At 40.8% G+C, this 21,772-nt stretch overlaps 1 protein-coding gene across 1 annotated transcript; it reads right to left on the reverse strand.

The window, feature by feature from the left end:
* Window positions 1-14: 14 nt before the first annotated feature.
* Window positions 15-19,917, reverse strand: ZNF546 (zinc finger protein 546). The gene is given in 8 exon segments (XM_058427053.1): window positions 15-562; window positions 564-2,625; window positions 7,724-7,741; window positions 7,744-7,818; window positions 8,888-9,014; window positions 10,099-10,185; window positions 17,689-18,237; window positions 18,997-19,917. Coding segments are annotated over 7 exon segments (2,502 nt in total). The 5' UTR covers window positions 17,773-18,237; window positions 18,997-19,917; the 3' UTR covers window positions 15-513.
* Window positions 19,918-21,772: the final 1,855 nt, after the last annotated feature.

Consider the following 21,772-nt stretch of genomic DNA (forward strand, 5'->3'; position numbering starts at 1 on the left):
TCTGCTCACCTGGGCCTCCCATAGTGCTGAGATTACAAGTGTGAGCCACTGTGCCTGGCCCACATTTTATTTATTTATTTAGAGACAGGATCTCACTCTGTCACCAAGCTGGAGTGCAGTGGCACAATCATGGCTCACTAAAGCCATGAAGCAGGGACTCACTATGTTGCCCAGGCTGGTTTCGAACTCCTGTCTTTCCACAGTGCTGGGATTACAGGTGTGAGCCACTTCACCTGGCCCATTATTATTACATTTTAGAGAAGCACTGTTCAACAACAGTTTGCAGGGGAAAAGGCCCTTGATGGTTTGGGATGCAGTGCATCAGTATCAATCTTCTAAAGTCTAACAGGGACTGAGTGATGCTATAGTCTTTCAACTCTTTAACATATAAAATAATTTCTGATAAATTGTGAGCATGAAGTAAAAGGGATTCCCACATGTTCCGTAACAGAAAATTTCTTAAATTACAAATTCTCTGCTAAAGGGCATTTTCTAAAGGCTGTCGTATTCTCTTTATATTATGCATAGGACTTCCTCACTAATATGATTTCTCTGATGTAAGTTGATCATTACGACTAAAGGCTTTTCCACATTCTTTACATTTATAGGGTTTTTCACCAGTATGAATTCTGTGATGTCGAGTAAGTTCTGAATTAACACTGAAGGCCTTCCCACATTCTTTACATTTATAGGGTTTCTCACCCATGTGAACTATGTGATGTCGAGTAAGTTCTGCTTGAAGACGAAAGGCATTCCCACATTCTTTACAGCTATAAGGTTTCTCACCAGTATGAAGTCTAAAATGTTGAGTAAGATGATACTGACGACTAAAGGTCTTTCCACATTCCTTACATTCATATGGAATCTCACCAGTGTGAATTCTTTGATGTAACTTAAGTCGGTAACTGCAAATAAAAGCATTCCCACATTCATTACATATGTAGGGCTTCTCACCAGTATGGCCTCTGTGATGTTGAGTAAGATGATAGTGCCGACTAAACGTCTTCCCACATTCCTTACATTTGTAGGGTTTCTCGCCAGTATGAATTCTGTGATGTTGCGTGAGATGAGTGCTACGAATAAAGGCCTTCCCACATTCCGTACATTTATAGGGTTTTTCACCAGTATGAATTCTGTGATGCTGAGTAAGTTCTGTTTGAAATCGAAAGGCTTTCCCACATTAATTACATATGTAGGGTTTTTCACCAGTATGAATTTTAAAATGTTGAGTAAGATTATAGCGACGACTAAAAATCTTCCCACATTCTTTACATACATAGGTGCTCTCACTGGTGTGAATTCGCTGGTGTGAAATAAATTGATTGCTATGAATAAAAGCCTTCCCACATTCCTTACATTCATAGGGTTTCTCACATGTATGAATTCTGTGACGTCGGGTAAGTTCTGCTTGAAGACGAAAGGCTTTTCCACATTCGTTACATATATAGGGTTTCTCACCAGTATGGATTCTGTAGTGTTGAGTGAGATGATAGCGACTACTGAAGGTTTTTCCACATTCCTTACATTCATAGGGAGTCTCACCGGTGTGAGTTCTCAGATGTAAAGTAAGTTGATAACCACAAATAAAGGCCTTCTCACATTCCTTACATTCATAGGGTTTCTCACCAGTATGAGTTCTATGATGCCGAGTAAGTTCTGTTTGAAGATGAAAGGCTTTTCCACATTCTCTACATTCATAGGGTTTCTCACCAGTATGAATTCTATGATGTCGAGCAAGTTCTGCATGAAAACTAAAGGACTTACCACATTCTTTACATTCATAGGGTTTTTCACCAGTATGAATTTTCTGATGTTGAACAAGGTATGAGCCATGACTAAAGGCCTTCCCACGTTCATTACATTTATAGGGTTTGACACCAGTATGAATTTTCTGATGTTGACTAATATGTCGTTGTACCCTAAAGGTCTTGCCACAAACCTTACATTCATAAGGCCTCTCACTAGTATGAATTCTTTGATGTTCAGTTAGTTGATAATGAAGTCTAAAGGCCTTCCCACATTCTTTACATTCATAAGGTCTCTCTCCAGCATGAATTGTCTGAGGTACTCTAAGGTCTCTAACATGACTAAAGGCTTTCCCACATTCCTTACGCTTGTAGGGTTTCACACCAGAATGTATTCTCTGATGTTCAGTAAGGTGATAATGAAGTCTAAAGGCCTTCCCACATTCTTTACATTCATAGGGTCTCTCCCCAGCATGGATTGTTTGATGTACTCTAAGGTCTCCCACTCGACAAAAGGCCTTTCCACATTCCGTACATTTATAGGGTCTCTCACCAGTGTGAATTCTCAGATGTTGCATAAGGCATGACTGTTGTTTAAAGGCCTTTCTACATTCCTTACATTCATATGATTTCTCTCTAGCATGAATTTTTGGATGTAGAGGATGAGATATTTGTTTTTGGATTAGCATTTGACTAACGCTTCCCATCTGATGTCTCTCTTGTCTCTCAAATTCATGTTTGTACTGCAAACCATTTCTGAAAATGGTGTCCTCATGGATGATGTTTTTACTTTTTTCCCCTGTCTGCAATTGAGGTAAATAGATTTTGCAAACATTCTTTCCTGAAAGTAAATTCTTGGTAATATACTTGTATTCCAAATCTGCAAAAAAAAAAAAAAAAAAGCAAAGAGCAAACAAATGCTATAATGCTATTTTTCTGTGTTGGGGCAGGGATGGGGGTTGTACCTTATGGTAGAAATAAAAGATAAACAGAAATAACATACATTAGAACAAAATGGTTTAGAGCAGAATTCAACAAACTTTTTCTTTAAAAGACCAGATAGTGAAGGTGTTAGGCCTTGGGAGGCATATGGTCTCTGTCACAATTACTTAGCTCTGTTATTACAGCACAAAGGTAGCCACAGATGATAAGAAGTGTGGCTGTGTTATAATAACACTTGACTTATGGACACTGAAATTTGAATTTCAAAAAATGTTTACATGACACAAAATCTTGATTTTTTCAACCATTAAAAAAATAGAAAAACCAGTTGTAACTTATGAGCCATGCAAAAACAGGCAGTGAGCTATTTGGCTCATGGGCTATAGTTTGCTGGTTCCTGGCTTAGAGAACTCTAAATTATTGTAGTGCAATTTAAAAGAAGGCAAAATACCTCAGAAAATGATGTGACTTTTAAGAATGGTAAAATAGGCCGGGTAATAATCCCAGCACTTTTGGAGGCTGAGGCAGGTGGATCATGAAGTCAGGAGATCGAGACCATCCTGGCTAACATGGTGAAACCCCGTCTCTACTAAAAAATACAAAAAATTAGCCGGGCGTGGTGGCGGGCGCCTGTAGTCCCAGCTACTCGGGAGGCTGAGGCAGGAGAATGGCGTGAACCCGGGAGGTGGAGCTTGCAGTGAGCCAAGATTGTGCCACTGCACTCCAGCCTGGGTGACAGAGCAAGACTCTGTCTCAAAAACAAAAAAAAAAGAATGGTAAAATAGATGAGTAGGATAATAGGGTAAATCAGTGGTCCTCTTATTTAGGATGGATTTAGGGGAATGTCTTACATATACTGTTCTTCAGGCACCAAACCAGACAAAATCAAAATCTATAGGAGCAAGTCCTGGATATGTGCATTTAAAATCTTTTTCATCAAATGGCTTTGATGGAGATCATTTTGAAAATCTGTACCTAATTCTTTTCCCTTTAGAATAGAATTTCTCGTTCCCCCTAGAATAAAACCCAAACATATTACCATTGATAAAAAGCCCTTTCTTATTTGGAAGACCTCTGCAAACCACCTCTGTAAATATTACAAACAAGTGAGAGGGCAGCTAAGTATAATAACTGAATTTCCCCAAATTACAACGTAGTTATGAATATATCTCCCTGATTCCAATCTCATCCTAGTGCAGCAATTAAATACGCTCTTTCCTGGATCACTTCCCTTCTGAAAGGGAACAAAGGTACATCCAAAATTGCTCAGTCAAAAGCATAAATGGAAAAGTCATTTTTGTATTTCATCATTTTCCAATTACCTATTGTTACCTTGAACATTAGGCATCTCCAAAACTGTTTACATTTGCCCTGTGTGTGTGGCTACTGTTCCTTCTCTTTGTCTCTGTCCCAACTCAAGTACTGAGATATTTTATTTGATGAGCATCAGTTGTGTTTTATCATTACTCATTCACAGATCCTCAAACTCATTGCTAGTCAATAATTACACTGCAGGTCCTGGCTAGTAGAGTAAGGCAAGGTGAAGAACACAGGCTTTAGAAAGGAGAAAAATAAACGCCTTTATTCTCAGATGTAGTAGGTTGAATTGTGGCCCCTAGAAAAGACATGTTCCTAACTCCCAGTGCCTGTGAATGTAACCTAATATGGAAAAAGGGTGGGCCCTAAATCCAGTAACAGGTGTATTTGTAAGAGCGAGGCATAGGGAGATCAAGAGAGGGTGCCATGAAGATGGAGGCAGAGACTGGAGTGATGCATCTGCAAGCCAAGGAATGCCAAGAATGGCCAGTAACTACTATTCTTTTCATAAATTGTTGGATTCAAATGGCTAAAACTTAGTCTAGAATTTTTGCTTTTGTGTAAATGAAAGATACTGACTTACAGATTTCTTTTCTTATAATGCCTTTGTCTGGTTTTGGTATCAGGGTAATGCTGGACTTGAAGAGTGAGTTTGGAAGTATTCCCTTACCTTAAAGTTTCTGGAAGAGTTTGTGTACAATAGGTACACAAATGTAAAAATCTAAAACTATAAAATTTCTAGAAAGAATGGGGGCAGTGGCTCACATCTGTAATCCCAGCACTTTGGAAAGCCAAGGTGGGCAGATCATGAGGTCAGGAGTTCGAGACCAGCCTGGCCAATATGGTGAAACCCTGTCTCTACTAAAAATACAAAAATTAGCTGGGCGTGGTGGCATGTACCTGTAGTCCCAGCTACTCGGGAGGCTGAGGCAGAATAATCACTTGAACCTGGGAGGTGGAGGTTGCAGTGAGCCGAGATTGTGCCACTGCACTCCAGCCTGGGCGACAGAGCGAGACTCTGTCAAAAAAAAAAAAAAAATTCTAGAAGGAAACAGAAAATTTTTATACTTTTTATATTGGGCAAAGATTTCTTAAATATGATCTGAAAGGATAATCCATAAGAGAAAAACGTAGTAAATTGAACTTAATCAAATTAAGAGCTTATGCTATTCTGAAGACACTGTTTACAGATCATAGATTTGACAAAGGACTTACATCCAGAATATATAAGGGACTCTCAAAACCCAATAATTAGCAAACAACCAACGCAATTAGAAAATGGGCAGAAGACCAGGTACAGTGGCTCACGCCTGTAATCCCAGCACTTTGGGAGGCTGAGGCAGGTGGATCTGAGGTCAGGTGTTCGAGACCAGCCTGGCCAATGTGGTGAAACCCCATCTGTACTAAAAATACAAAAATTAGCTGGGCATGGTGGCACATGCCTGTGGTCCCAGATACTCAGGAGGCTAAGGCAGGAGAATTGCTTGTACCCAGGAGGTGGAGATTGCAGTGAGCTGAGGTCATGCCACTGCACTCCAGCCTGGGCAACAGAGCAAGACTCTGTCTAAAAAAAAAAAAAAAAAAAGAAAGAAAGAAAGAAAGAGAACGAGCAGAAGACTGTAATAGATGCTTCATCAAAGAAGATATATGGATGATAAATTAAGAATAAAAAGTTGCTCAGGATTATTAGATATTAGGGAAATGAAAATTAAAACCACAGGGTGATACCACTACTCACCTATTAGCACAGCTAAAATTTAAAAGACTGACCATACCTAGTGCTGACAAGAATGTGGAAGAACTGGAATTTTCATAAACTTCTGCTGGGAAAGTAAAAGGATACAACCACTTTCTTCTTCTTCTTCTTCTTTTTTTTTTTTTCAGACATTATCTTGGTCCGTCACCCAGGCTGGAGTGCAGTGGCACAATCTCGGCTCACTGCAACCTCTGCCTCCAGGGTTCAAGTGAGTCTCCTGCCTCAGCTTCCCGAATACCTGGGATTACAGATGTCTGCCACTATGCCTGGCTAATTTTTGTATTTGTAGTATAGACGAAGTTTCACCTTGTTGGTCAGGCTGGTCTTGAACTCCTGACCTCCAGTGATCCACCTGTCTCGGCCTCCCAAAGTGCTGGGGTTGCAGGCATGAGCCACTGCTACTGGCTGATACGACCACTTTCAAAAACAGTGTGGCAGTTTCTTAAAAAATAAACATATTTATCATATGATCTACCCATTCTACCCCAGATAGTTACCCAAGATAAATGAAAGCATAAGTCTATACAAAGAATTTTACATGAAAGTTTCCAGTAGCTTTATCTGTAATAGCCAAACACTGGAAATAACTCAATGTCCATCGTTATAGGTAAATGGGTAAGTAAATTGTGGTACATCCATACAATGGAATACTACTCAACAGTGAAAAGAAATGAAGTACTGATACATACAGCAACATGGATGAATCTCAAAATAATTTTGCTGAGTGAATGAAGCTAAATTTTAAAAATCACCATATTTTTAAAAAAGGAAGAAAAAAATCACCATATAATTCCATTATACAAAATTCTACAAAATGAAAACTAAGTTATAGTGACAGAGAGATGATCAGTGTTTACCTGGGCAGTGGGTAGAGAGGGACATGAGGGAGGGATTTCTTTTGGAGGTGATGGATATGTTTATTATTTTGATTGTGAAATGCTTTCACAATATACAGGGCAACTTAGCAAATTTTATACTTTAAATGTGTGCAGTTTATTGTATGCCAATTATATGTCAATAAAACTGTTTTAAAATGTTATAAAAATTGACACTTAAAATGAGTACATTTTATATTATATGAATTATACCTCAATATATATGATTAAGAAAATACACTTGTCCTATGACCCAGAAATTCCACTTCCATATATTCCCAAGAAAAATGAAAACCCAAGAGAAATGAAAACATGTGAACACAAAAACAATTGTACAAGAATGTTCACATCAGGTGGCATAATTTACTTCGGGAATAAACACAGATGGTTCTTCATCTCAGAACTTTTGCCCTTGCAGCTTTTTCTGAGTGTAATGTTCTTCCTCAATATTCACATGGCCTGAGATCTTACTTTATGTCTCTGGTTCAAAGATCATCACCTCAAAATGGCCTTTCCTGATCTTATCTAAATTAGCCCTACTAACTCCCCAACACTCTAGCTCCTTACTCGACTTAACTTTCTTCACAACACATATGAAAACCTGATTATTATCTGTTTACATATTGACAACATGTTTTCCTTACTATAATATCAACATCTCTATGGCAACAAGAGTGTCTTATCAATAGTGCCTAAACTCTAGCACAGTGCCTGGCTTAGGTTAGGTAAATGGGAAATATTTGATGAATAAAACTTGGACAATGGAGAAATGAATATAAATCAAAATGTAAAAGGAGGCCTGGAAACACAGGTAAAATGGTCATCAATGGGGAAGAAAGAAAGTAGCCCCACTTTGAAAGGGGAGAGAAATATGAGAGAAGAGAAACAAGGAGTATGGCAAATTGGGTAAAGTTCCTTTGGTAGCTAATGTAGAGAGAATCTGAATGCTTCCCAGGTATCAGTCCTTTCTCCACAGGCCTCAGGCCTTTGAAGGGAGCTTTCCAAACAACTCAGTGCTGTGCCTCCTCCCTGACATCATGGATCATAACTTGTGATAGCACCCTCCTGCCTGATTTGCTGTCACTCACCTGTGTACCAATTCCTGTCCCTTCCCTCATTACTATCCAGGGCTCTTTCTCTTGCTCCAATAAAGTAATCACATCTGGCTTAGGAATGGTATATCCTGCTCATGAGAAAAGAAATGACACATGTTGTAGAAAGAAACAAAAACAACCATAACCTTGAAATGACAATTCAGACTTGGTTACATCTGTAAGAAACTGCAGGTGAAAATGGTACTAGACAATGCCATGACAGTAAAGAAGAAAAAGGCCATCTAAGAATATTCACGTTAACATGGACTCACAATCACAGGACTAAAGAGACAAGGTAAGAGAGCAAAAAGGTCTGCTTTGCTGTTAAAGGCAGTATAGAAGGGGCACCAGTGAGCACACCCTCTGGAGCCCTATGGCCTGGGTTCAAATCTTCTGCCACCCACCAGCTGTGTGACCTTGAAAGTTACCTGCACGTATTCACTTTTATCAAATGCAAAATGGGGCTGATATTACTGACTTCTTAGGGCTGTGGTGAGAATTAAATGAATTAATATATGCAAAGGCATACAATATGCCCAGTATATAGTATTATTTTGTTGTTGCTACTGTTTTCCTAGGAGAAATATACTAAGTTTCCTAAAACATTTCCAGGTTCTTCCTCAGATATTCCTTCAACAGAAAATGTAAATTCACAGACTTTAACTTTCAACCGCAAAGCAGGTTAAGGAGAATATGTCTCCTCTAGGATGGGGTGTGTTGGCTTGAATTTTAAATGACTATTGTTAACTCAATCCACCACTGTATAATCCATGGAGGTTCTTTTGATAATCAAGGAAAACTAGAATTCTGAGACTAGCTGTTGTCTTGTAGGAGGGCCAGATATTAACACAGAGCAACTACAGGAATTCTGAGTATATGCATTATATGAAATCTGATGTCACACAACTCAAACCTGGAAATTATTTAGAAAAGCAAGCAATGACAGGAAGAGTCAGAGGGAGGCGTCAATGTCACTGAGGGTCAGAAAGGTGAAGTTGCTTAACACAGGTGCCCATTTCCACCCCAACACTGCTGAAACTATGACTTTAGAAATAGGGGGTGTCAGTCAGCCACTTAAAACAGAGTTCTAAAGTTTGACAGTGGAGAAAGCTGATACTCCAGAAAACAGATTGTAAACGATTTCGAAAGATACCTTACCCAGTGAGACCAGGTTGCTGTAGTTCTCCAACATCACGTCCTTGTACAAGTCCCTCTGCACAGGGTCCAGGCACTCCCACTCCTCTTGGGAGAGGTCTATGGACACATCCCTAAATGCCAAAGATACCTGAAATGACAAGCCTATGTATTAAAAACAATTGAATGTATTTTCAAGATGGAAAACTGCTTTGCAGGAAAGAAGCAACATAGTAAGCAAATAAACTGGGGCTCAAGCCTGCAATGTGTATAAAAGAATAAGGAAATTAATATTTCTGAAATAAAGTGTTTATATGCTTTTAAAGACTATTGTTGATGCAAATCAAGTGAAATAGCATAAATAAGCACATTGCCTATTCTGTGCCTGCAGTTTATGTTCTGAATACATGCAAGTTCCATCATCCTCTCTTCCCTTCAAAAAATTTTTGGAAAAAGAATTTTTTCACCAAAAAGTACTCTAAAATCTCTCTTAGAAAACAGGATTTGACTGACATTATGTGATTTCGTTAAAACTCAGGTTCATCGTGATGCAAAATAACCTAAGAAAAGTCTTCAGTTAGTATATTTATTGGCTAGCTAATAATATCCTCCATCTTGTAGATACAGCAGACTAATTCTTCTTTTATTCTTAGGCATTTAGGTTGGCCAAAATGTTTAAGGTCTTCCCCAATTCTGTTTCCACCCATCATTAGGGATCAGAGCCTATTTCCAGCCATCATTAGGGATTGGAGGATCTTCCTACCTGCTACCCCTGCCATACCTCAGGAACACTTGCTTTGTTCCTAAGCCAGAGGATGCTGACGTATCCACAATGACACTAATGTCACTGGAGACCAGCACGACCTCCTCAACCACAAAATTGACTTTTGTTTTCTTATTCATCCCTTGGAAATTCCCTGGCTAGATGCCTGAAACTACCATATGCAGGCCCCAATCATACTCCAACCTAGTCCTCTAAGCCTCTCAATGCATGGGATCTGACCTCTGCCTCTGAGGCTGACAGGGAAGACAATGTTTGAGCACAGATAAGAGAAAACAGGAGCAAATGAGGAAGACACTAGGCTATTTGGCACTAGCCTTCGTTGTGATAGAGTAACTAGGGAGCAGGTTCCACAACAGGGTTGTCTTAGGAAGGAAGTCTCAAGATAATGAGACTTCAATGATCACATGAATTTAAAAACACAGTATTTCAAGGAAGAAAAACACAAACTTACATTGGCCATGGTTTTAGAACCACAAGAACTTGTCAGTTCTCCTTGAGTTTCCTCCATGGAGAAGCACAGAATCCAGAGAAACCGGGGCTGGAGGAAGAACAAGTGACTCTGAGACCAGATGTGTGTCAAAACTCCTAAAATGACTTAAGTTATGTATTAACTTAAGATCCTGTTTTGCCATCATTTCTACTTCCAACCCCCCATTCTGCACATATAAACTGGGGAAGATACCTCAATACCAAGGCTGGGGTCGTGTAAATTCATGCCCACGGTTGCCAGGTGATGACAACAAAAGTAGCTATTTTTAGGATCTTCTGCTTGATGGGTCCTTTATCATATTAACATTTAACCATGCAATGCATTTATCTCCATTCAACAGATGAGGTAATGAGGGCTTAAAATAAGGTAACTTGCCCAAATTCACAGTTAGTAAGAGGCAGAGCTGTGTTTTGAATCCACATTTCTCTAATTATAAACCCAAGTATCTTTTTTTTTTTTTTTGAGACAGGGTCTTGCTCTCAACTCTGGCTTTTGCCTCTGAAGCCCAGAATTTTTTCAAATGAAACTTGAGCATGAGAAATTCACTAAAAATAGCAGCATATCATTCACCGAAGTTACTAAATTTCAATACAATGAAGCAGATCCTAATTAAGGAAATACCAGTTGACAGTTATTAGAATGGCAGACCTAAAAGATTAATAATATGCCAGATGAGCAACATCACAGGGAAATGAATACCGTGTAAATGCTACACATTTGTAGGACCTTAAAACATGGCATGTAGAAGGATGTGAGAGACTTTTACCATCCAAATCTAATTCTGGGACTCTACCCAAAGCAAATGATGTGTATTAAGATGCATGCAGGTTAGGCCGGGCGCAGTGGCTCACACCTGTAATCCTAGCACTTTGAGAGGCCAAGGAGGGCAGATCATTTGAGGTCAGGAGTTCGAAACCAGCCTGGCCAACATGGTGAAACCCTGTCTCTACTAAAAATACAAAAAAATTAGCTAGGCATGGTGGCACATGCCTGTAATCCCAGCTGCTTAGGAGCCTAAGGCAGGAGAATCGCTTGAACCCGGGAGGCAGAGGTTGCAGTGAGCTGAGATTGCGCCACTGCACTCCAACCTGGGCAACACAGCAAGACTCTGTCTCAAAAAAAAAAAAAAAAGATGCATGCAGGTTAGGAGTGCAAAAGGCTTATTGGAAGAAACAAAAATAAAAAAGATGCATGCAGGGAGGGTGAAATTCAGCATTCTGAGTCCAGCAATAGCTGACTGGTTAGATAAGTTACAGATCATCTATGTAACAGAATATTAAGTAGATATTAAATACTATACTAAATTGGAGAAAATATTTAAAGGATTTGGAAAATATCCAAGATATGTTCTAAATTAAAAAATAAGGTTAAAACCCAGAATGTACAATATAATTACATTTGTGAAAAAATACACACACACATACATAAAGAACGAAGGACAGGCAGAAACTAAGGGAGAGAAAAAAGTTTAAAAATGTATATATCTATTTGTCAGCACTGCCAAGCTGCATGACATTACTTGATATATTTTTAAAGTATAATCTGTAACTTTTAAAAATAATTTAGGCTGGGCGCAGCGGCTCACACCTGTAATCCTAGCACTTTGGGAGGCCGAGGTGGGTGGATCACCTGAGGTTAGGAGTGCGAGACCAGCTTGGCCAACATGGCAAAACCCCATCTCTACTAAAAAATACAAAAATTAGCTGGGCATGGTGGCACATGCCTGTAATCCCAGCTACTCAGGAGGCTGAGGAAGGAGAATCACTTGAACCCAGGAGGTGGAGGTTGCAATGAGATCATGCCACTGCAGTCCAGCCTGTGCAACGGGAGTGAGACTCATCTCAAAAAAAAAAATAATAATTTAAAATATACACGCAGGCATATATATGTACTTATTTTTCATTTTGATAGGAGAAAGCCTTTCCTTTGTTGAACAATCTTCTCTTCAACTTGAAGGAAAAGCTTAAGATAATCTAAAAACAGCTGATATATATATATATATTTTTTTTTTTTCTTTTTTTTTTTTTGAGATGGAGTCTTGCTCTGTCACCCAGGCTGGAGTGTAATGACGCAATCTCGGCTCACTGTAGCCTCCGCCTCCTGGGTTCAAGTGATTCTCCTGACTCAGGCTCCCGAGTCACTGGGATTACAGGCACCCACCACTGCGCCCGGCTAATTTTGGTATTTTTAGTAGAGACGGGGTTTCGCCATGTTGGCCAGGCTGGTTTCAAACCCCTGACCTCAGGTGATCTGCCCTCCTCGGCCTCCCAAAGTGCTGGTATTACAGGCATGAGCCACTGTGCCTGGCCAACAGCTGTTATATTTTTACTGAATGTCTTTTTTCCCTTTAGCTCATAACATTGGAACCAATTCTTTTGATTTTTCACATATATCCATATATGCTAATATATTGCAATGTTTTATACATATGAATGCTGGTCACAATGAAGTGGCTTTTCACGTACTCCTGACAAACGTATTGACAGTTTGTGCTCTGAAATTTTCCTTTCAGCCACAATATCCTCCAAACTGCTGCTGAATAATCTTGTCCCATTATCCTCACTTTGAATCTAACATCATTACAATAAAAACTTAAGGTATGAAATTGTGCTGTTCAATACAAATACGGTTATTTAAATCAAATTTTAAGCTGGGCACGGTGGCTCACGCCTGTAATCCCAGCACTTTGGGAGGCTGAGGCGGGCGGATCACGAGGTCAGGAGATCGAGACCATCCTGGCTAACATGGTGAAACCCCGTCTCTACTAAAAATACCAAAAAAATTAGCCGGGCGTGGTGGCGAGTGCCTGTAGTCCCAGCTACTCGGGAGGCTGAGGTAGGAGAATGGCATGAACCCAGGAGGCAGAGCTTGCAGTGAGCCAAGATCGCACCACTGCACTCCAGCCTGGGCTACGGAGTGAGACTCCGTCTCAAAAAAAAAAAAAAAACAAAAAAGTTAAATCAAATTTTAAATAAAATTAAAAGTTCAGGCTGGGCACGGCAGGGCTCATGCCTGCAATCCCAGCACTTTGGGAGGCCAAGGCGGGTGGATCATTTCAGGTCAGGAGTTCGAAACCAGCCTGGCCAATATAGTGAACCACTGTCTCTACTAAAAATACAAAAATTAGCTGGGCGTGGTGGCGGATGCCTGTGGTCCCAGCTAATCAGGAAGCTGAGGCAGGAAAATCGCTTCAACTTGGGAGGCAGAGGCTGCTGTGAGCTGAGATCTCGCCACTGTACTCCAGCCTCGGCGACAGAGTGAGACTCTATCTCAACAACAACAACAACAAAAAGTTAGTTTCCCAGTCACACTAGCCATATTTCAGGTGCTTATTAGCCACATGTGGTGAGCAGCTACCATACTGGAAAACAGAACAAATCCATCATCATGGAAAGTTCTATTGGACAGCACTGGACATCTCCTTCCTATGAACTCACGAGGCCTGTGACCTGAATTTCTTTACTGTTTTTTATTATCTTCTACCGTATATTTATTCGGTCTATTCTGATTTTAGACTCTCTGCTGTATGGTAGCACCTGTGTGTTTTCAGTTCTTGTATTCCTCTAATTACTAACACAAGATTCAGTATACTGTGAGCTCTTATGTCTGATATTTGACTAAAATTCCATTTTTAGGCATTTTTTTCTTGCAAGTGGCTATTAAAGCATATTAAGACATATACATAAGATATTTATCATATAACAACTTATAATAATCAAATATTAAAAATACTAATAGCTATGGTAGGCAGCAGGTTAAGTAAACTATGGTCAGTTATGATGGCACACCAAGGCCTCACTAATACTAATTATATTGGTCCATATTTATTTTTGGAGGAAGACATCAATGATGAGTTACTGACTGATACAGGCAAATTAAAGGAGCATATGCCATTATGGGCAGGGTTATAACATTGTCATTAATAACACAGACTCTGTTGTCAGATTTTCACAATGTGAATCTTAGTCTGACAGCTACATACTTTTCAGTTAGTTTGTTGGTAAATTAGGGATAAGAACAGCACCTATCTCATAGGGTTGTCATGAAGATTGAGATAATACATATATCCCACTTAATGATATACAATTATGTAATAAAAGTTAGCCAGTATTATTACAATAGAGGATATTATGTCCTTTGTTCCACTGCTATTAAATAAAATTATTTTATATTATTTCATTTTTTCTAGTAAAGTTTGAGTCTCATGCCCATTTTTTAATAATGATATTTTAAGTATTTTAGAGCTGAGCCTTGAAGATGCAATTATTTTTAATTAACAACATTCGTAGAACAGACTCCCAGAAAGATAATCAAGAAATCTCTTCTTGGTCGGGCGCGTGGGTCACACTTGTAATCCCAGCACTTTGGGAGGCCGATGTGGGTGGATCACCTGAGGTCAGGAGTTCGAGACCAGCCTGACCAACATGGTGAAACCCCCGTCTCTACTAAAAATACAAAAATTAGTCAGGTGTGGTGGTGGGTAACCTGTAATCCCAGCTACTCTGGAGGCTGGGAAGAATTGCTTGAACCTGTGAGGTGGAGGTTGCAGTAAGCTGAGATTGCACCATGGCACTCCAGCCAGGACAACAGAGTGAGACTTCATTTAAAAAAAAAAAAATCTCCTCTTTTGTTCTTGCAACTACCTAAGGGGGGACATCATTCTTCAACATAAAACTAGCTAAAATAATCTAATTAAGGCAGGGGTCCCCAACCCCCATGTCACTGATTGATACTGGACCACAGCTTGTTAGGAACTGGGCCACACAGCAGAAGGTGAGCAGCAGGCCATCAAGGGAAGCTTCATCTGTATTTACAGCTACTCCCCATTGCTAGCATTAACCGCTTGATCTCTGCCTCCTGTTAGATCAGCTGCAGCATTAGATTTTCATAGGAGCACGAACCCTATTATGAACTGACCATGTGAGGGATCTAGGCTGCGTGCTCCTTATGAGAATCTAATGCCTGATGATCTGTCATTGCCTCCCATCACCCCCAGATGAGACCATCTAGTTGTAGGAAAAGAAGCTCAGGGCTCCCACTGATTCCACATTAGGGTGAGTTGTATAATTATTTAATTACATGTTATAATGTAATAATAATGGGAATAAAGTGCACAATAAATGTAATGTGCTTGAATCATCCTGAAACCATGTCCCTCTCTCTGTCTGTGAAAAAATTGTCCTCCATGAAACCAGTCCTGGTGCCAAAAAGGTTGGGGACTGCTGTAATAAGGCATTCAACAGATAATTTTAATACGAGGTTCAATCTTGTTCTCTTGTTCTATATGGAAAATTTACATGAATATTTATAGCTGTTACCATCTTATTCTGTTTTCTTTTTCTTTTCTTTTTTTTTTTTTTTTTTTGGAGACGGAGTCTTACTCTGTCGCCCAGCCTGGAGGGCAATGGTGCTATCTAGGCTCACTGCAACCTCCCGGGTTCAAGAAATTCTCTGCCTCAGCCTCCCGAGCAGCTGGGATTACAGGCGCACACCACCACACTTGGCTAATTTTTGTATTTTTAATAGAGACGGGGGTTCCACCATCTTATCCAGGCTGGTCTTGAACTCCTGACCTCGTGATCCACCTGCCTGGGCCTCCCAAAGTGCTGGGATTACAGGCGTGAGCCACCATGCCCACCCTTATTCTGTTTTCTACTGTTATAAATCTATCCTAGAAAATGTTATTTGCATAATGGAACCCTGAATAAAACCTAGCCAAGATAGAGTATTGCTATGTCCTGTAAAAGCAACCTTAAAAATCTAAAAAAAGAGTATAATCCTGAAGAACTATCTTATTGATAAATTGTGTCATATTAATTATCCTTAATTGGTTTATACAACCCTAAAAGGTGTAAATTTCTCAAAGGTTAATCAAACTTAGCAGGATTCATTGGTGTTTTCCACTTCTCCCTATGTGCACAGAGATATAAGAAAGCCATGGTTAGGGAGAATTAGTTTTTTTAACTAGGAGTTGGAAAGTCTTGTGTCCTTTGAATAATCAGTTAGTGCAATTTCTATTCTGCAGGAAGAAAAGTGCAGGTGCATGTGCACACACACACACACACATACATACAAGTGTGCTGAAAAATCTTGCTAAAATAGGTTGGGCATGGTGGCTCACACCTGTAATCCCAGCACTTTGGGAAGCTGAGGCGGGTGGATCACCTGAGGTCAGGAGTTCGAGACCAGCCTGGCCAACATGGCGAAACCCTGTCTCTATTAAAAATACAAAAAATTAGCTGGGCATGGTAGCAGGTGCCTTCCCAGCTACTTGGGAGGCTGAGGCAGGAGAATTGCTTGAACCTGGGAGATGGAGGTTGCAGTGAGCCGAGATCGCACCATTGCACTCCAGCCTGGGCAACAGAGTGAGACTGTCAAAAAAAAAATCTTGCTAAAATATAGCTCCCCAAAGTGTTAATAGTGATGCTGGGGCTATTTTAACTTTCTTCTTTATAAGTCCTTTATGTAATATAACTGAGTAACTAAATAATTTATAAAAGGTGAATATTAATTCTATAAACGGAAGTATACAATAAATCTATATCCAAGTATAAAATAAAATGTTTTAACACATCAGAAGCAAATTGGTTTGACATGTATGGAAACAATAGGAAAACAGCACGACCATTATAAATAAATGCCTGCCAGTTCTTGAACATTCTTCTTCAATTCAACAAGACCTTTTCACTATTAAGATTCTTCTCTGAATACACAAGCCAGGTGAACAGCATCTGCAGACTGAATAAGAAAATTTGAGCAAAGCAGACAGAAGAGTGTTTGGTTCTCCTCTACTTCTCCAGCAAATAATCAGTTGAAATGTTAATTTAGATATAATCCTTGTTAAATGTGTTTAAAGCCTAATATTAGTGAGATTCATATAAAATTTAAAATTTGTGACCGGGTGCAGTGGTTCATGCCTGTAATCCCAGCACTTTGGGAGGCCAAGGCAAGTGGATCACCTGAGGTCAGGAGTTCGAGACAAGCGTGGCCAACATAGTGAAACCCTGTCCCTACTAAAAATACAAAAATTAGCCGGGCGTGGTGGCAGGCACCTGTAATCCCAGCTACCTGGGAGGCTGAGGCAGGAGAATCACTTGAACCCAGGAGGTGGAGGCTGCAGTAAGCCAAGTTCACGCCATTGCACTCCAGCCTGGGTGACACAGCGAGACTCTGTCTCAAAAAAAAAAAAAAAAATTGCGTATTATTCTTCATCACTATTACTTTACTCATATGTACTTTTTATTCTTATGACTAACTCTGTATAAAAATAAATCTCAACTCCTGGATTCCTTGGAAAAAAATCCCTGCTCATGTTCACACAGATTTCTATGCTTGGACTTCCAATCACATTCTCACTTCTAAAAGCCTTAAAAGCAGACGACCATTATCACTTGCTTACTGACACCAGTCAGGTCATCTCTAATCCTGTCACACTTTAAAACTGAGGTCTTTGGAGAAGATTGGAGAAGATGGATGATGTGATTCTACCTAAACATTAATCTCAATAAAACAAAGTTTTAACTGTAGACCCCAGGATATGCATTTCTCTACCATTATAGAAAGTGAGTGCAGAGGAATGATTTGAAAAATGAGAAAGTCATTTGGAGGCCCGTGAAGAGGAGGGTGCACCTGCATGGTCCATTGTTCACTGGAAAGGAAGGCCTGGGATAGGTCACTGGACAATTCAGGAAAAGCAAAGCAATGTTTCCATTTCCTAAAAACAAAAACATTTTATGCATTTATTTAAAGATGTATTTAAAGATATAGACCAGAGAGTTGCAATTTATGTGACAAATAATTTAGTCTTTTTAGATTGAATCAGATGAACATTTTCAAAGGGAAAAATGCAAATGAAAGCTACAGAAAGTACCTGGGGATGTGATTTTTGTGACTGTGAGCAATGAGGTGACAGGCTCTGTGGTAGATTGTGGCTGTGCTTGACATAGCAGTGTGGTACCACGCCGTATGACTGGGTGCAGGCAAGGCTGTGTGAAGATTAGAATGTGTGATTTCCATTTTATGAATAAAAAGGAAATATAAACTTACCTGGATGTGAACTTTTAGACCTGCTACAACAATTGTTCCCTCCTTTTCAGGATCCTTGTTTTGATGAATAGCAGAATGGGGAAGAAAAAAAATCATGAGACAGCAGGTCTTTCTTAGAGCACAGACCGACCTAGAATATCCCCTCTAGCGCCACATCTGTGCTGACCTCACGCACATAACAGCTGTGTGGGAGTGAGACTGGGATCTGTCTCTGAACTCACACCAGATTTCTAGATCAAAGGTATGGGAATGCAGTGGTTCTGAAAAATGCAGCTGCCCACACAGCGGCTCCAACTGGGCAGTCTTCCAATCTGTCGTCCCAGGAGTCTGTTTTAGGGACACTTCTAATTCAAAAATCCAATCGCCAACCCAGGTCTGTACCTTCTTGCTGGGAACCTTCATCCCAGAGCTCAATATCTGACTTCCCTCTTGGGGCACTGCTCTGTGCAGACACCGAGGCCGTGAGGGGGTAGAGGGTCAGTGACACACACCAGAGAGCCAGGCACCTGTCTCAACCTCACACCCGGCACGACACGCCAGGTCTGGGCCCTGGAGCGCCTCACTTTGGGCGGCAGTTCCATTCCCAGTCCTACTCGTAAGAGTCCCGTTCTGCCTCACCTAGCTCGGACTCCTTGCCCGCCTGTGAATAATGCACCCAGGTGACTGAACCGTTAAGAACGCAACGTAAAGGGCCCTTGCGGTCCAGGCAACCCTGCCCAAGGGGCTTCTGGGAAATGTAGTCCACAGCCGGAAACTGGTTCTTTTGGGCGGAGGCGCAGGCGCGCGCGCATCCGTCGGCTTCGACTCACTTACCAGGAACCCACGCAGGAAGCTGAGGAGGAGAACAGACGCTTCTGGGCCACTCGCCAGGCTACTTGAGCGTGGGACCGCCGAGTGCGACCCTGAGGCCGAGTGCGTGCGGGACTGGGCGATGGCTCCGCCAGGCGGGATTTTGTCTGTTTCACCCCTTGAGGTAGTCCCGGCGTGTAGTACAAAGTAGGCGCTTAATATGTGTATTGTAAAGAATGGGTGCCTGGACATTTGTATTTGCCTTGTGAGCGCGTGTGTGTGGCACCGTGAGGGTTGCGGGACCGACGGAACCTCTCTGGCTGTGGCGGGTTGTGTTTCCGCGTGTGTGTAATTTGAGTGTGAGTCGGTGTGTAGTGAGTGAAGGGCTCTGACTGGAGAAAACCACAGAAAATACCCGGGGCTGTGATTTTTGTCAATTTGGTCAATGGGACGACAGGCTCTGTGGTAGATTGTGGCTGTGCTTGACGTAACAATGTGGTACTATACCGTGTGACGGTTGCCGGCAAGGCTATGTGAAGATGAGAATGTGTGATTTGGAAAATCTGGATGTGGAACGTCACGGGTGCCAGTGGAATTGTGACTCGGTGTGTGTATAAAAGTTTGCAACCATAGGCCTATATGTCTGTGGAATAAAGAGAATATGTTGCGTCTTCTTGGAGTATCAGCTTTATTTAAAGATTTGCATCAGAGAGTTGCGATTTATGTGCCAAAGATTTTTGTCTTTTTATATTGAATTAAATGAATTTTTTACAAAGAGAAAGATGAAAATAATAGTAACTTTTAAAAAATATTAAGAATTTCCTTCCACTTTTCTATTCTGGCAATGGATCTTTGGCAATGGGTCTTTGGCAGATCAATTTGAAAAGCATGGACTGAGGAAATTATACTTGGAAAGCACATTAGGCAGTCAGCCGTTGGTTCCTAAATACCATGCTCCACTGAAAGGAGCAAGGCTCCATGGAGAAATGGCAGATTCCAGAGCTGGGGAAGGGAAAGTTCAGAATGAACTTGGAACATCTTGTGCTTGAAAGTAAGGAAGTGCTCAAAGAATGGTGGGGACGTGTTCAAAGGACATGGAAACCAGATTGAAGGGACTTCCACTGACCAAACTTGACATGGTTTGAGCATCAAAATAAATAATGCTAGTTATAGATTAAAACCCATTAAATAACAGAGGGAATCATAATTCCAAACTGATATAAATTAGTACGTGAAAAAAAATTTAAAGTTTGATGAGGGACTGGATGTTTACATTGTTGCAAAGAACCCCTGCCCCCCCAAATCCCTTAAAAAATGTGTCCATATAAGGCCGGGCACGGTGGCTCATGCCTATAATCCCAGCACTTTGGGAGGCTGGTGGGCGGATCATGAGGTCAGGAGTTTGAGACCAGCCTGACCAACATGGTGAAACCCTGTCTCTACTAAAAAAATACAAAAATTAGCTGGGCGTGGTGGTGCGTGCCTGTAATCCCAGCTACTCAGGAGGCTGAGGCAGGAGAATTGCTTGAACCCAGGAGGCGGAGGTTGCAGTGGGCCTAGATCACGCCACTGCACTCCAGCCTGGGCGACAGAGTGAGACTCCATCTTTTTTTTTTTTTTTAAAAAAAGTGTCCGTATGAAAAAATGCTCAACATTACTAATCATCAGAGAAATGCAAATTAAAACCACACTGAGATACCACCTCACAGTGTTAGAATAGCTGTAATCAAAGAGACAAAAGACAACAAGGGTTGATGAGGGTATGGATATAAGGGAACACTTGTATACTATTTGTGGAAATGTAAATTAGTACAAACATTATAGAAAATATCCGGAGGTTTCTCAAAAATATAACCACTATATGACCCAGCCATCCCACTACCGGGTATATATCTGTATCAGTCCATTCTTGCATTGCTATAAAGAAAACCCAAGACTGGGTAACTTATAGGAAAACATGTTGAATTGGCTCATAGTTCTGCAGGCTGTACAGGAAGCATAGTGGCATCTGCTTTTGAGCAGGCCTTGGGAAGTTTCCAATCATGGTGCAAGGCAGAATGGGAGCAGGCACATCACATGGTGAAAGCAGGAGCAAGAGAGTGAGGAGGGAGATGCTACACATGTTTAAATATCCAGATCTTATGAGAACTCACTATTATGAGGATGGAAACAAAGGGCTGCTGAGCCATTCATGAGGAATCTGCTCCCATGATCCAATCACCTCCCACCAGTCCCCACTTCTTATATCGGGGATTACATTTCAGTATGAGATTTAGGTTGGGACACACATCTAAACAATATCATTCTACCCCTGGCCCCTCTCAAATATCATGGCCTTCTCACATTTCAAAATACAATCTTGCCTTCCCAACAGTCCCCCAGAGTCTTAACTGATTCCAGCGTTAAAAGTCCAAAGTCTGAAGTCTCATCTGAGACAAGGCAAGTTCTTTCCTCCTATGAGCCTGTAAAATCAAAAACAAGTTAGTTACTTCCAATATACAATGGGGGTACAAGCATTAGATAGACATTCCTGTTCCAAAAGGGAGAAATTGGCTAAAAGAAAGAGGCTACAGGCCCTATGCAAGATCAAAACCCAGTAGGGCAGTCATTACATCTTAAAGCTCCAGAATAATCTTTGACTCCATGTCCTATGTCCAAGGGCACACCAATTTAAGGGGTGGGCTTACAGCCTTGGGTAGTTCTTCCCCTGTGGCTTTGAAGGGTTTAGGCTCAGAGGCTGCTCTGATCTACCATTCTGGGATCTGGAAGATGGTGGCCCTCTTCTCATAGCTCCACTAGT

This window comes from Hylobates moloch, unplaced genomic scaffold (genome assembly GCF_009828535.3).
Source record: "Hylobates moloch isolate HMO894 unplaced genomic scaffold, HMol_V3 SCAFFOLD_13, whole genome shotgun sequence".
Lineage (NCBI taxonomy): Eukaryota > Metazoa > Chordata > Mammalia > Primates > Hylobatidae > Hylobates > Hylobates moloch.